The sequence below is a fragment of the Ascidiella aspersa genome, chromosome 8 (genome assembly GCF_963924565.1).
Source record: "Ascidiella aspersa chromosome 8, kaAscAspe10.2, whole genome shotgun sequence".
NCBI classification, from domain to species: domain Eukaryota; kingdom Metazoa; phylum Chordata; class Ascidiacea; order Phlebobranchia; family Ascidiidae; genus Ascidiella; species Ascidiella aspersa.
In genome coordinates, this window is record NC_139454.1 from 9566468 (window position 1) to 9582599 (window position 16132).

The window sequence follows — 16132 nt, forward strand, 5'->3', positions numbered from 1 at the left end:
GAACCTCACCGCAGGCTTTAAGTGTTTGTCTAGCCCGACCTTATTTGCACCAAAATTTTGATTAGACTTACTTTCGAATATAACGTTTAATAAATCGCCTGCACTTCAACTTATTTGCCAGTCGTTAGCAACTGGAAAACGATGGAGAAACATATGAAGCAGTGGTATACTAAATAAATCATGGACTAAAATGAATTGCTATAATCAAATTTAACGCTTCACAAACTTTCCGAATATTTTAACAGAAAAAAAATGCCAACACATTTCTTTTCGTACTGCAATGATATGACAGTACAAAATGGGACAGAATTGGTTGTCGAAAAAATAGTAGCTTATCAAATGTTGCAAATAGTAGTTCTAAGATATATGCATAAACACGCGATCAAAACTGTAAAATTGCTTGGGTGACGACAAACTGTAAATTTGTCGTCACCCAAGCCACTGCCGGTGACATTGCCACCGAAGGAGACGCCACACACGCCATTGTCAAGCAAGAAAGCGCCACCCTCGTCATTGCCACCCCAAAAGTCGGCATATAAGCAGGCCACTCTATAAATACATAAACCTATCAGTCGCCACAGTTACCACATAAAGGTGTTAGGCTTGGACACTAAAAGTAGAAGCCAAAAGAAATCTCGTTATTAGAGGAACCTCAATCATTTGAATTGTAATGATGTTTTGATCCAACAAAAAATGTTGATGTATATACAATATGTGTAGGCCTACTTGCACCGTCCGAATGTGACAGTAATTCGCGATTGAATTGGTTACAGATATCTTTTTGTATCATTTGTTTGTTAAACCACATTGTAAAGCTTCATAATGTTATAAACAAGTCATTTTTTGGCATGTTTTTTGAGTCCCAGTAAGAATGATAGTAATATTTTACCAATAAAGTTGTCACTTTCAAAGGGATTCGGAAATTGTTTATTGTTTAAACTTAGATTCTAGAATTCACATGTTTCTTTGATTTTTTTTAATTTTGCCACCTAATTCTTTTTCAGTAACGCTAAAGTGAAATTTGCAAACAAGCGACTGCAAACTTTTTAGAGATTGGACATTTTCAAATATTTAAATTAATATCGTGTTTACTTTATACTGAGGTCGTCATGCTGTCAACTTACAAAAACGCAGTGGATTTAGGTTTGTAGTCGGAAAAATGTATGCTTGACACAATCTTAACCTTTTGTTTTATATTCAGAATTTAGTTTTTCTTTTTATTTGCATACTTCACTTTGTATATAATGAACTTATATGATACACAAAATATTATGTTTATATACTCAGAAAGTTTATATCCCAATTATTTGTTAAGTTTCACTTTTTTAAATTGCGCGTTTGACATAAAACATTATGTTACATAAACGGAAGTTTTTTTTAATATTTTTTTCTAAAAGGTTATTCCTATAATGCGTGTTCGTTTTACGTTAAACATACTGCATGTTGTTATATTTGGAACGCAAAAAGAATAAATAGCCCAACCTTTTGAATTGAACAGGGTACAGCAGGTAATGGTGCAATGGTCGTTTCTTGTCTTGCCCTGTGTAGCTCAGTTCGTAGAGCGACGGTCCCAGTTTGGCTGTATGTTGTACATTCGAACCTCACCGCAGGCTTTAAGTGTTTGTCTAGCCCGACCTTATTTGCACCAAAATTTTGATTAGACTTACTTTCGAATATAACGTTTAATAAATCGCCTGCACTTCAACTTATTTGCCAGTCGTTAGCAACTGGAAAACGATGGAGAAACATATGAAGCAGTGGTATACTAAATAAATCATGGACTAAAATGAATTGCTATAATCAAATTTAACGCTTCACAAACTTTCCGAATATTTTAACAGAAAAAAAATGCCAACACATTTCTTTTCGTACTGCAATGATATGACAGTACAAAATGGGACAGAATTGGTTGTCGAAAAAATAGTAGCTTATCAAATGTTGCAAATAGTAGTTCTAAGATATATGCATAAACACGCGATCAAAACTGTAAAATTGCTATTAAACATGCCTGTGCGTCTCTAAATTAAATTCAACAGTATAAGTATGATCATTAAAAAGTGCATTACAATAATTACAGTCATAACAAGCACGCCGACGAAACATCAATTCCCAAACTGATGCTTAAAAACTAAGTTGTTGAAGGCGTTTTCAGGCAGAACCAGTTGTCTGCACAGAGGATCTTCTTCCATACCCTTTTTTAAATTATACGCCAAGACATCGACACCTCCTGGCCGAAACACATGTCCTTTCATTGCCTTATCTGTTAGTTTTCTCGAATCTACGGAATTGCCGCCTTCAATGCACCGAACAGACAACACTTCAGTCGCGTTGTGAAGTCTGGCCAAGTCGGCAGCCATACGTTTGACTCCGTAAGCCTCGACTTTTCGCCAAAGTGTGGCGTTGAAATGGTCGAATAAAGCTGCATCGGCCTTGTTCCAATTACGCGCTTTCGAGCGGATTCTTGCCTTCTTTTCGAGGTCGATCTTCGCCCTGTTTCTGGCGTTGAGAGTCAGACAGGCGAGCTCTTCTAGCGGCCAGCAGAGGGCCTCGCTGAGCAGCACGGTGGACTCTTCGAAATGGTCAGCGACCATTATCAAGTCAAATCTGCGCTCGATGGCTGCGATCGTACTTTTAATGTAGTCCGAGTTCTCGTTGAAGTTATCGAAGCCGAAGTCGTACACAGTCGGGCTTTTGGCCAACATCCAGTAACCTTTACCCTTCTTTGCAGAGTTAACAAACTCGTTTGCCTTGTCCAGCCACTTTTCGGTGGAGTTTTTGTGCGGAACGCGCTGGAATGCCGGGACTATCCCCCAGAAGTAATCGAAGCAGGATTCGAAGAGTTCCCCTGGCTCTCGGACGATGGAGAAATAGAAAGAGTCCTTCGGCATCACCTTCTCCACTTCCGCAGCGTTGAAGCGCATGTGGTTGCAAATTATGTTAAACGGTCCCTTGCCTACAAAAGCAGTTTAAACTTAATTTATTTTTAAGGCAACAATTAAGTTATAATGTCGTGGATATGATGCGATATATTATATATAAACAGTTACACCAATTGAAGTACATTTACGTCACTAAATATCGTTTAACTGCTTGTTTTACCTCAGAACCATTCTAGCTAGCCAACCTTTAGCTTAGAGCAGTGGTTTATAACCTGGGGGTCGCGACCCCCAGGTGGGTCGTTTGCCTTTTCTCTGGGTATCGCGAAGACGACAATCAAAAATACAAACCACTAGTGCTAGAATGCGAATTAATTAGCATAAAAAAATAACTGTAATGATATTAGTGATTGTTTAAACAGTTGAATATTCAAACACTGAGCAGGCAGAAGGCAAGTTGCGAGATAGACCTTTGGGAACAGTACACCCTTTTAAAGACAGAATTCACAACCTAAACAAGTGTTTACTCTACTGCAAAAAAAATATGAACGTTGTGACGAGATTAATTATCAATAGGGCGATTATTTTTTGACCAAAAAATTAGGAAATTTTGACCTGAAAAGTTAAAATTTTGACAAATTTGGACCTAAAAATAATTTATTTTAACAAAATTTTGACCTGTTAGAAATGCATTGATTTAAATAACCCAGGCGTCGTTATTCATACATTTTTATAACGTATATTGCTCTAATGAAGATATAATACGGTTAAAATGACTTTGAACATAAATCAAAACTATTTTTTTTTTAAATTAAACGATAAATTAAAAAAAAAAATGAACGACCAATTTCGAAATGCTGACTATTGTTTTTTAGTATTGTAACCGATTATGTGTATTTTTATTCGATTTTGACTTAAAAAAAGTTGACAAATTTTGACCAACGTGACTTTTTATGACAAGTCAAAAAAAAATCGCCCTAATTATCACAAATACCGATTATTATTACATCACAATAGCAATTAATATCACGAGAAATATTTGGTTATGTTGTCACAAATAAAACATGTAGTATCTTAATACTGTGTCTTTAAATAAATGTTTGTGCCATTTTTTTATTTATGCAACAAAGTTACAAATACGTAACAACTAGTTGTAATGTGTCGCATTAACTATTTCAGTACGTACGCCAGTGGTAAAGATGCCGGTTTTATGTAACTTTATTTGTTTGGCCATATCTCATTGTGGGTCGCACAATAAAACTTGTATTAAAAGTGGGTCGCAAACTAAAAAGGTTGGGAAGCACTGCTCTACAGTATGACTCAGTGGTTCTTAAGCGTTGTGATGTGAATATTAATAGATACAAGATTTTTCGGAAAATGTGTTTAATGAGTGTAGTACGTTATAGATACATATTAAGTTCTAAGGTAGGGTCCATACGTTTGGCAGGTTAACAGCTGTCTGTAAAATTGCGACCGCTAAAAGTGAAATTTTTGCTGAACGCTAGGTGGTGATAAATGCGCAACTATGCTTTTAAGGAGACTTCTTTCCCTGAGCAATTACGGTTCGGAGTGCACAATAATAATACGTGCAAAACATTTGTGAACTTTGTTATTTTGTGTGCAAGGTATTTCATTTATTAATGTTATATGTCGAAAGTGCCCAGACTATTAATAGTTACGCTTTTTGCGATATGATCTTTAGTGCGAACTTTCGAGCGATAACAACAAATTATGGTGATACACAAAAGTAAATGGTCGTTAGCTGCCTAAGAACTTTCCTACTATAATCTGTGTTTTAGTGTGATTTATGGGCATTTTATTTGGTAATGTAAAAAATAAAAAAGAGAAACGGGCTCCCTATTCTAATACATGTTCACAGTAGCGACTATAGGTGATACGCTCCTACAAAAGGTTGAAAACCACTGGATTATTCGAAATGTTAAATCCTATAAAAAGAACATAAGTACCAACCTCGTACTACAATACAATAGAAAACAAACAACTTTAAACGTTTAAACCCACCATTCACCGTTTCTTTTCGGAATGAAGATGGAAATCCGAAGTCGTGCTTATTGCGTGGTAGAGCAATTCGAAGATCGTGCTTCAAGCCGTAACGAAAAAGCTGGTTCTGCACACAAAAGTAATACTATAGTGTACATATAGCAGCTTCAAAATGTAGTTGGCTCTATTATAAGGACATTAAGTTCCATCTAGGAATGTCCTAAAATAACCGATCAAAGCATTTACCCCATATGCCAAGTGTAAGCAATGCTACTTAATCGATAGAACGTTTTTGTGCATGTTAGCCATCGTCTCCGACATAACAGAACATTTTTTATCTTTGAACACAGATTTCTTTAAAATAGTGAATTAACAAATGAATTTTGATTAGCTTTAACTCTATCATAAACTGTTTTGTAACAGTGACGGGGTCTTTTGGTGTCGAATCGGATGGCCGTATCTGAACAAATCACAAAGTATCTGACATCCCTAGTTCTAAACTGAGGTACAAATTCAATTTGCAGGTGTACATTTGTACCACACCATATTTTTTTTAAAACGTTTGGCTAACTTGATATAAAGAACTGTTCTCAGCAATGGCTCGCAAACAGGGATCTTGACATTAACTTATTTTAGGGCCTTTAAACGTTGATGGTTTCTGCAATGTTGAAATGATGCCAAAAAGGTCAGTCTGGTAAAAATTATTAACAACAGTCAATACTGCGCACGGCTTCTCTTTGTTCTAGGCAAAGCAAAAATAACAAACCATCTGGTGTCACGAAGGTAATGAAAGTGATTGTTTGTAAAGTAAATACACCTACACTTCAGCCTAGTGTTGTATTCTCTTAAAACTGTTTATATCGGCGAGGTACGTGCATCAAAGCGGTGGAACGAAGCAGTTGTGGAAATGCTTGTAATGTTCAGTGGTGACGCCACAAACATACAACCAGTAATAAAACACTCTTTGTTCTTGTATAGCGAACTCGTACTACAATATGAGGCTTAAAATCCATGGCAAGTCAATCATATCCTGGTCAGTAAAGTCTTCACGTATTTCAATATTGTTGTTAAAAAAACTCTTTTCAACACCGCTACGCTTTGCGTAGGCAAACCAACTTTTTCTAATATATGTATTTGAGCTTTTTCACCTGAACAGCAGAGCTCGCTGTTTTGTGGGTTTTGAGAAAAACGATGTTCCGACGTGCGCTGCAGTTAGATAAAGGAGTAGGCGCTGTCTCCGTGTAGTTTCTGTAAAGACAAATAAATGAAGAAAACCGAGAAGCGGTGGTAAACAGGCTGATAACGAAATTTTACACTTAATTGGTGTATTTCATGCTCCAAAAGCAAATTTATGACGTAAAATCGTCGAGTTAACACATACGTTACATATTTTGTGTACCGTCATTTTTAGAGCTTTTTATGGAATCACTTTTTTTTTTAAACACAGCTCAACAGACGAAGGTGGGCTTAGTTTGCCTTTAGTTCGACACGGAGTCGAAATCGGAATAGTTTTAACCGACAACCCAGCCCTGCTTATAAAACCAAAATATTAAAAATAAAAGTTGTCTTTCCTATAGTGAACGTTTGAGCGCGATTTTCAATTTTACATCCGCGTCAATTTGACACATGCAAACAGTGATATGTTTGAACAAATTCAACGCTGGGCATATAATTTTGTGTTATCAACAAGTGCCCCAAACTTACAAGAATCTTCGAACACAGATGAATTTATCCTACAAATTAACACGTGATATTTTGCTCAAACTAATTTGTTTTAATCTTTATTGTATGAAAAGATGTAAGATACATTGCGTTAAAGTTGACAAAAACATATTGTCGATTGTACGTCCTTGGAAAATACAGCTTGTGATTTGCACAAGATTTAACGTTTTTGGGCGAACTGTGCATTCAATAGCTTTCATATTGAACCCCCTATGTATTTTACCTCGGTAAACACAAGCGTCGCAATTTTTATTAGCGCACAGACGGTTACATATTAAACTATAGGCCATATTGTCAAGGACAGCCTTTGTCAACATGACGTGGATAAAAGAAAAACCTAAAACACTGCCTATATATATGACCTTTAAGTGCCGGTAGATATCATATCTTCAACTAAAAAAGTGACAAAAAACGACATTTAGCAGTATAATTGTTTACGTGCAAAACAACTTAATTTCAACCCAAGTAATTTGACTCAATGAATATCAAATCAATTGATTAGTTATAACGACTTAAGTCAAGTAACGTATTTCAAAACAGCGACTGAAGTAAACCTAAATAAAGTCATTGGCCTAAATTTATTATAACTCTGGTATTAGGTGGGGTTAGAACTTGGGCTAGGGTTAAAATTATCAATGAAATTAGGGATGGGGCGAGGTTTAAGGTTAGCTTTTTCCGGCTGTTCAAACCTATTCTGACTAGTATTCTGACTAGTTAATCGTCTTTTCCGATTTATATTTTATTTCGACCATAGCTATGGCCTACAGTTCTGTTTTGCTAATTTCGTTCTTACTACTGGAGTTCAATGAATGCCCCGTAGTTAGCTATACATGCTTGTGGAACATATTGTTTTGTTTTATTTAGCTACAAAAGAATCGTGGCCAGTCATTTCAATGTGAGTCCTGTCCGTCTTTTGGGTGTTTTTAAGTTACCGATAACATCACCTATAGTTAGACCTGTTGCGAAATGAAACTTCGGTACAACGTATGGGTGTATTTCACAGCAAGAGGAAGAATAAAAGTAGGGAAATAGAACGTGAACTTAAACTGGGTTCAAAAATGAGAGGCAGACAACATTTTTTCACATTTCACTTTCTATAAACCTATTTGATTTTGACTTGCCAACGCGCAGCTGTTTTTAAACGAACTTTTTATTCAATCTGTACTTATCTTGGAAGAAAAGAGAGTTAATGAAGCTCAATTAATTTAAAACAACACCTCCATATTTTTTTTACAGATCACGATGTTCTTCTTTCACAATGAAATAAATTACCAAAGAACAATGAAGCAAGAAACGTCACGGAATAATAAAAACATATGACAATCTACAAAAAATTTTACTTTTAACATGTAATACGTTCTTGTTAATAAATGATAATTGGACCTCGAGTTCACACAATCTTACGTTTTATCAACTGGGATTTCCGCTTTGGTCCGTTCCGTTTCGATCCTGACCTCTTCCAGATGAATTACGGTCTCTTCAGTTTCAATTCTGGTCAATTCGGTTTCAGTTTCGCTCATTTTGATTTCAATCCATGACTTTGTCTTTTGCACGTACGGCCTGCAATGTAATAAAATATTAGAGTGGTCAGACCCGAGCCGCAAATAGATGTTTGCTAAAATTTTATCAAATAACAAAATATTTAAGGTATTTGGTTGAAGAAAACTGTAAATATTTTACACGGGGAAGCATTTTGGTCAGGGATGTCAACACCTTGTATTTTATTCGGATGCCGATAACCAATATTTTTGACAAAACGTTCGACAGTTAAGCCTAGTATAATATCTTGTAAAAAATTTTTTTAGAATTTCGCGCAAAACGTAGAGCTGTTCGATTAACATTAGTAAGCTTTATTATTGTTATGCTATTGTTTAAACAAAAGCTAAATGAAACACCGGGCGTTTCCCAGGTTAAATAGATTGTCTAACTCAGGGGCGGGCAACATACGGCCCGCTGGCCGGGTCCGGCCCGCGACGAGATTTTGAGCGGCCGCAGACAGTGCCCGCGGCCACATTCTGCCACAATCCCCCACTACTTGCTTACTACGTCAATTTATAGACTGTTTCGTTTTCTTTAAAATATTTTCCCATGGATTTTCCCAGAAACGTAAGTTTGAGAAGGGGTGTCGCGAATTTAACAAGGATTGAATGCCCAAGTACTTTTTCACTCAAATCGGCAAGAATCAGTTTTTTCTTTTGAATAACAAAATCCGAATGGTGAAAAACAAATGATTCCGGTTGCACATCAATGATAATAAAGAATGTTTGGATGTTAATAGATAAATATATTTCGCTAATAAAAGCATCAGTGAGGGCGATTATTTTTTGACCTAAAAAATGAAATTTTGACCTAAACATATATTTTTTTGGCAAAATTTTGACCTATTATAAATATGTTGATTATTTTAAACAATAGCATTAGTGTCTTGGCGTCGTCAACAACACGTTTTTCATTTTTTACTGACTATCAGTCGAACACAAATCAGGTATTTTTTTTAACTCAAATCAGCTATTTTTCGGGTTTATGCAAAATTATTGAAATCCTTAGTTGATATTTTTGTCATTTGAAAAAGTCAAATAACTATAAATTGCCGAAGAAAACAAAGACGCTGGTTATTTTATAAAATGTTTTAAAGTGTTGCCGTGTTTAACGAGTACAACGTTAGTCGTTATTATGCGACAAAACATGCAAGCTTTGACAGTACTTAATCCGGCCCGCCAAGTACTTCATTTGGCCATATCTGGCCCGCCGACCGGAGAAGTTGCACGCCCCGGAGAAGTTGCCTGCCAACTGATAAAGGACTAATGTATAGTTGAACCTGTTAAGCAAATAAATTACAATACGCGCACTATTGTATAATAGGCCTACGTTATTCTCGGGTATGTTTAATAATGAGGTGGTAACGCGAACGGCCTTCAACATATATTCCCCTTAAAGTTATCTACATTACGATACGCGGTTGGTAAATGGAAAAGTTTTTTTAAACCCCCGTAATATATAGGCTATTTGAAAAGCAACCACTGACAAACTAATTCGCAAATTTACTAAAAACGCTTTATAACTATAACTCCACACTGTTTTCTAAACACTGATCATATAATTCCTAACTTCGCAAAAGTGATGACTTTAATTTGATTTTTGCGGTTACGAAAAAAATGCGCCCAACATCAGTTTACGTGTAGCCTATTGTAAAACAGCAAGGGCACTGGTCGTTGTGCTTGAAACAGGGCAACTTAATGCTTCCCAGCTTATGAATCTACTTATTAGGACAAGGTCTTTGTGAAATTTACATTAAATCAACTGGCGCGGTTAAATTATAATTATCGCTAATATCTGTGTGGCTTTAAAAACTCAAATTCAATTCTTCGTCTTGTGATGCTATTAAGATACTTTTCCGGCACAGTTTTTTGTACAATGCAAAAAGTATGCAACCAAAATGTAATGTTGTGTGCCACCAAACTGCATCCTACGTCAAAGAATCCCGTTTGTAAACGAAAATTGATCATTACATATTACTTTGTAACACGTCCGTTAAAATTTGCTGCCGTGTAAAAATTTGTTTGGCTTGTGGAAATACCTTGACTAAATGCTATGAAAGAATGTGGCAATTAACATGTAACCTAAATGTGATGTTACGGATTCGTAAATGTGATGTTACGGAAGGGCTAAATAATCATGTAAAACTATTTTTTTAATGGCATAACAGTTTTAGTTATGCCCAAACGTAGAACTTTTCGTGGCGCTACACGTGCGGTAATTAGAAATTTCACAAAATGTGGTGTATGTTTTTTGTTTCGGTGTGATCAAAGAACATGTAACTTACATTGTCAAACAGAAAAGGCAATAATTAACCCTTTACAGATGACCGCTGAGTGTTATTTTGTCTGAAAGGGTTATACTAAATATTTTCTCGACTGTCTAAATCTAACACATGCTAGCGACCGACTGGTGTACAAACGTTACCATTTATTATCCGTTACCATTTATATATATATACATTTATTTTTATAACGTTACCATTTATTAAGAGATGTGGTGTGGATCAAGGACATCCCAAGTTTAGTGTGTTTAATGGTGCTGGTGTTCTTAAGGATAAGAGAGCTAATTAAAAAGCAAACAACCGCTTCGAGCATCTTAAAACATTTCATATCAGACCAACTATGTTTAGCTCTACAGAGCCATAAGTACTCTTTAGTGGGTAGAGTGGGCGAAAACGGTAAGCAATTACTTGCACTCAACGTTTACGCGAATGATTTTCCTTCCCAGTTTGACAGTGACCTTTTTGACAACCCTCATTAAAACATTTATTAGATTTTTTTTCCAGTAAATTAAATCAGTTACAATCTGCTCTTTTATTTAAAGCTGAATTTAAGGGACATGTTCTCAAAACAGATGTTTCATTTATTAATTTTAATAGGTACAACTCATTACCATTGTGCTTTGCTGGTTGTCAAAGTCAGGGCTTTTCAGCTGCGACCCTTTTAAGTTTCGTATAAGTGTAAGCGACGTTTTCGGTTTATCAGTTACAAACATTATATTATTGGTTCTAAATATGCACCTCTGAGAAGGATTTTACGTTAAATTAAACAAAAATGTAAAGCGGTTGATGCTTTATTGCTCAGCTGCGACATGGTTAAGTCAAGGTAAAGAGGGAGCAAAAGCACAAACACGCGTTTATAAATGTACAATTGCGAAATAGGAAAAAAGGCGATCTGCACGCTTCGATGAACGTGGATGCACATCGCCTTTTTTCTGACTCCAGATCAGAAGGTTGCGTGTTCAAATCACGTCGGGGTCACCAGTAAAGCGGTTGATGCTTTACTGGTGACCCCGCATCTTCAAAACGATTTTTGAAGGTCAAAAGAAGAAATTGAACAACTGGAGTCTAAGCAAAGTTAGTTGAATGACTATCGCCTGTTCTACAAAGCTTCCCACGTTCTGGGGAACACAGCTAGGATTTTGGCTACTTGGCTCGACACAACGCAATCGAAGAGCGCTTGCTTTCGGCATCTGCGCTTTCCTGATAGGAACGCGCAACGCAGCAGCTAATCAGCATGCCTTCACTTTGGGACAACCAAGACGCAATGCTCTTCGCTTTAGTTGTTTATTCTTCCCGGCAGGAACGGCAGCGCGACTTTTTGTTTATAAACACGTTTTCTCGGGTTAACAGAAACACCTGTTTCACGAGAGTAGATGCCCGCTCTGCTCGAGACGGTTTCTCGTTGGCACACTCGTCCCTGGTGGCTATTACAACACATGCCGGAGGATATTCGATTGGCAAGGCCGCTGAAGAAAGCTGGTGCTTTTACGCTCGTCTTGAACGTCGCACCAATCCACAGGGTTCCGTTCTTAAGACCGCTTATGGAAGCTAGCTTACCTGCGTTTGGTGCTAGCTCTTCCTCGCTCGTCTCGAACGTCGCACAAACCCTTCAAAGGATCCGTTCCCAAGACAGCCTATGCAAGCTCGCCAACTATTTTCGCCGTCGATGCAACCCGCAATATATTCACTACGTCACCGACGTGGCGTAGTTGAGAGCGAATTGAACTCGCCCATATGCATTTAGTCGCTTGACCATGGCCAATGTTCTCAAAAGTGACTAACGAAGCAACCCGACGAACTTCCCTGCAACCTACGCAACTTCACACATGCCCGCTTCTGGAGGGGGGTTCTGTAGCGAACCTACCGATGTGCATCCACGTTCATCGAAGCGTGTAGATCGCCTTTTTCCTATTTCGCAATTGTACATTTATAAACGCGTGTTTGAGCTTTTGCTACCCCTTTACCTTGACTTAACCATGTCGCAGCTACGCAATAAAGCATCAACCGCTTTAAATGCATATACAAGGGAAAATTTTTACCCAATTTGCAAATATCGCGTGCATTGCAACAGTTTGAAGAGTAAGCAAATTTAAATTTCAAAAGGGACTTTTATTACGTTGGTCGCAGTATGGTACCTGGATTCCGTATTTGCTTTAAAAGTTCGAACAATTGCTAAAACAACTAAAGGTTTTACGTCTGTTGGTGATTCAATACATGTCATGGGTTTTCGTTACGTATGAAATATGGGGGAGGGGGGGGGGGTGGGGGGTTAGTCTTTCTATTTCAAATAAAACACAACATAGCAATTTTTTTAAATTTTAAAATGACACATTTTTTAAAAATCAACGGCTAAACAATGCAGCTTGAGCAAGTTTACAGAAGGATGGTACAACACATATTAGTGATTAAGAGGTCCCAGCTTAATGGATTTGGTTGACATTAGGTCGTCTTCCCTGTTTGTAAAGGATCAGGCTGCTTATTTTGTCGATCCATACTTTTTTACCCAAATAAAAAACATTATTGGAACTAAGTTTACAAAGATAGACTTTTTACAGTCACGGAGATAAATGCGATAATTAATTTTATTAATAATTAATTTTACGTCATTCTATTAAAAGCCGATTCCACATAGGCTGTAAGTAGTTACTCTAATTGTGGAAAACATTTATTTAACCCATTTCAGACACATTCAGTGGCACGCTGTGCCCACGTTTAGGCATAAGTAAAAGTGTCATTTGGAAAAACGTCTTCGCATTATTTAGCCCTCTGACCAATATGTTATCCTATGCTTAACATTACTCTTGGTAAGATGTTAATTACAACATTTTTTTATAATCATGGGCTATACCACGAGGCTAGAAAATTCACACGAACAGGTGATAAAGGAATACGGAGTGAGTCAAGTCCCAGTCAAGTCATTAGGCGAGCAAGTCAACCTTAAGTCCTTGTCATCAAAACAATGTGTAAAACTGGTAAACTCGTGTATATATAAGCAATAAGTCAAGTAAAAAATATCATAAACGCAACAAATGTAAACCAAATTGTTTTATGTGCAAAAATTTAGATAAATTGTTCAATTTTAAGTCACTTGCCCAAAAGACATGAGCGTTTTTTTTCACTATCTGAACGATATTTCTATTTACTTGAAACACCGCCTTGTGTGCAAATTATTGTGCCTATGATACATAAAAGCCTGTTCGCATATTGGGGCGCGGGTTTCTATAAATTGTATCAAGGAGAAGCGGCCCCAAAAGTTTAAGAACCCTTGATCTCAATCGATGTACCACTTGTGCAAAACTGTTGGGGCTTAATTGGGACTCTAAAGGTCGTAGCGCGACATAAACAGGGACACGACCCCATTTTAAATGCGTTAATTTAACGTACAAACTTCTAGAGGTCACCAAACTTCTAGGGGTCACCAAATAGGCAGGATATACACTTTTGTGTCAAACTTTATTACCTGGAAGAATTATATTTAAATGGAGGAAATGCATCAAAAAACAGGATCGAGGTTTAATAGATTCTCGCTCAGTTTAAAACTTTCATGGAAGTTCGAAATTGCATTTACCGTCATTTTAACTATTCTTTAACTTGATCAAGGAAATACGCTGCGGGCTGGTAGAATTAACTCTGAGGGCCTGCTTGGCCCGCGGGCCGCAGTTTCGGGCCCCTGTTCTAAATCTAATGTACAGTCATATTTTAAACCTAAAATAACTAGACAGACACTTTGCAGCACTCTACTCGTTTCAACGCTTCCCAGTGTAATCATTATCCTTAAATAAGTTGCAACAATTTAGTACACGATTTCAAATGATTTATGATCCTGGTCAAAATTGTGCATTTCCGTAGGCCTTTCTTCGAATTTAAGTTTCCTATTCGAGATTCATTTAAACACACGAAGTAATTATTGGACAAAAAGCTGAACTAAATAGCACTTACTTGAGTTGGTAGTGGTAAAGGGTGGCATACACAGCAATGCAGACCAGACCAAAGAAAGTAGCGAACCTTAGTCTTGAACCAAGTTTCATCTTATTGATAAATTTGACAGAACTTGGAAGAAGTCTTAATTTACGATCATCATCCAGAGCTTGTGAAAAAACCTCATTGCTTAAATACAAAGCACAAAACTTTTAACAAATAATTAAGGCTTAACATGCATTTTAGCACCTTTTTGAGGCGAGCTTTTACAGTATGACATTGCAAAGCCAACAAATCAACATTAACTGCCAAGTTAGAGACTGTGTGCTTTAGGCCGCATATTTAGGGAAGGTCGCGGTTAATAAACAGTTAATCATTGATGGGCTGCAACATTTAACCTTATAGCCGAAACTTAGAAATACTTTTGGTAAAACTAAAAAGAATTTTATTAAACTAAATTTGCATGCCTACAAAAAAAAAACAAAAAAAAACTTTCCTTGTGTTTATAAGTTTTCATAAGAATTGTACGTTTGCCTATCATGTCCTCTCAACACTAAATTCATAAACAAAGGCAATATTCGCAGTTATCTTGCCTATATAGTAATCCATTTTTTTTCTTCTTTTATTGGACACACATTATAGGGGATACACTGGACTCGCGGGTCAACGCATCCCCGACAAAATGTAATTCATCTTAAAGGCGTGTCTGATAGTTTCACGAAATATAAAAATGGTTTCGTGGATTTTGTCTCGCGCTTCTAGGATTTTTGCTAGGGCGGCCATAATTTTGTTTCAGAAACGGTACACGTCATAACGTAACGTTATAAAGTTACGTTAAAACGTGACATTATGAAGAGGTAACCTTAAGAACAGCACACAGTTTAATTTTGTTGTTTTTGGTTACAAAGAAGTTTTACCTCATAAAAAGGTGTTACTTTTCACACCTATACATTATACTATACAGGTATTAACGAATCACGGGCAGCGCCAAGTATTTCGGCTAGTAAACAAATTATAATGTTGTGTTTGCAGTTACCTAAACTAAGTTTTGATCGAATAGCGAGCAACAGATTAATAACGAACTCTCTTTATTTTGTTTCGGTTGGTTCAGCCAGGAAACTTTAACTATAGCCAAACTAAGATACTGAAGGAATTATTGTCATTCTAGAAATATTTACAACCTTAATAATAAAAAAAATTTCCCCTTAGTTTTGCTATGTTGAAAATAAATAAAGAATTATTCAAAACGTTCAAAATGATACCTATACTTCTGCATGGGCTTTGATATTCTTATTACGTCTACTACAACCTCCAATCATTATGCTGTAAAGTTTTACCCTCAATTCATCTATTATTTTAAAATGCTGAATAAAGGTTATAGGTGGAAAATCGACAACGAGAAAAATTTTCAAATATACTATTGTATAACAACAACATGCTGTCTGTCTACACACTATATACTCGCGCATCCAACAGTTCCAATTTCTATGTAGTCTACTGAACAAATTCTAGCGCGAATATTCTATGAAGTTAAAACGTTTAATAAACCTTCGGTACCTTAACAAAGGTGCTTTAAACCTACACTGCTATTCCTTTACATATCACGGGCACAAGACCACTTTAGGGCACTTGATCATAAAAACAATTTGTAGGCTAAACTATAGAGGCACATTGATGACACCGCACCAAACATAATAAAGCGAACGAGGTAGACACGCGTTCATTTTTGTTTATATGAACTTTCATAAAAAGGCTGTTCTATTTAGTTCTATGAACTATGTTAAATGACATCATC

General features: G+C 36.6%; 1 protein-coding gene across 1 annotated transcript; it reads right to left on the reverse strand.

The window, feature by feature from the left end:
- Positions 1-1749: 1749 nt before the first annotated feature.
- Positions 1750-8124, reverse strand: LOC146135996 (galactosylceramide sulfotransferase-like). Its single transcript, XM_083395607.1, has 4 exons — positions 8004-8124; positions 6026-6125; positions 4899-5004; positions 1750-2953 (listed from the first exon to the last, which is right to left on the reverse strand). Exons 1-4 carry the CDS (start codon positions 8117-8119, stop codon positions 2103-2105), a joined length of 1173 nt encoding a protein of 390 aa, XP_083251733.1. The 5' UTR covers positions 8120-8124; the 3' UTR covers positions 1750-2102.
- Positions 8125-16132: the final 8008 nt, after the last annotated feature.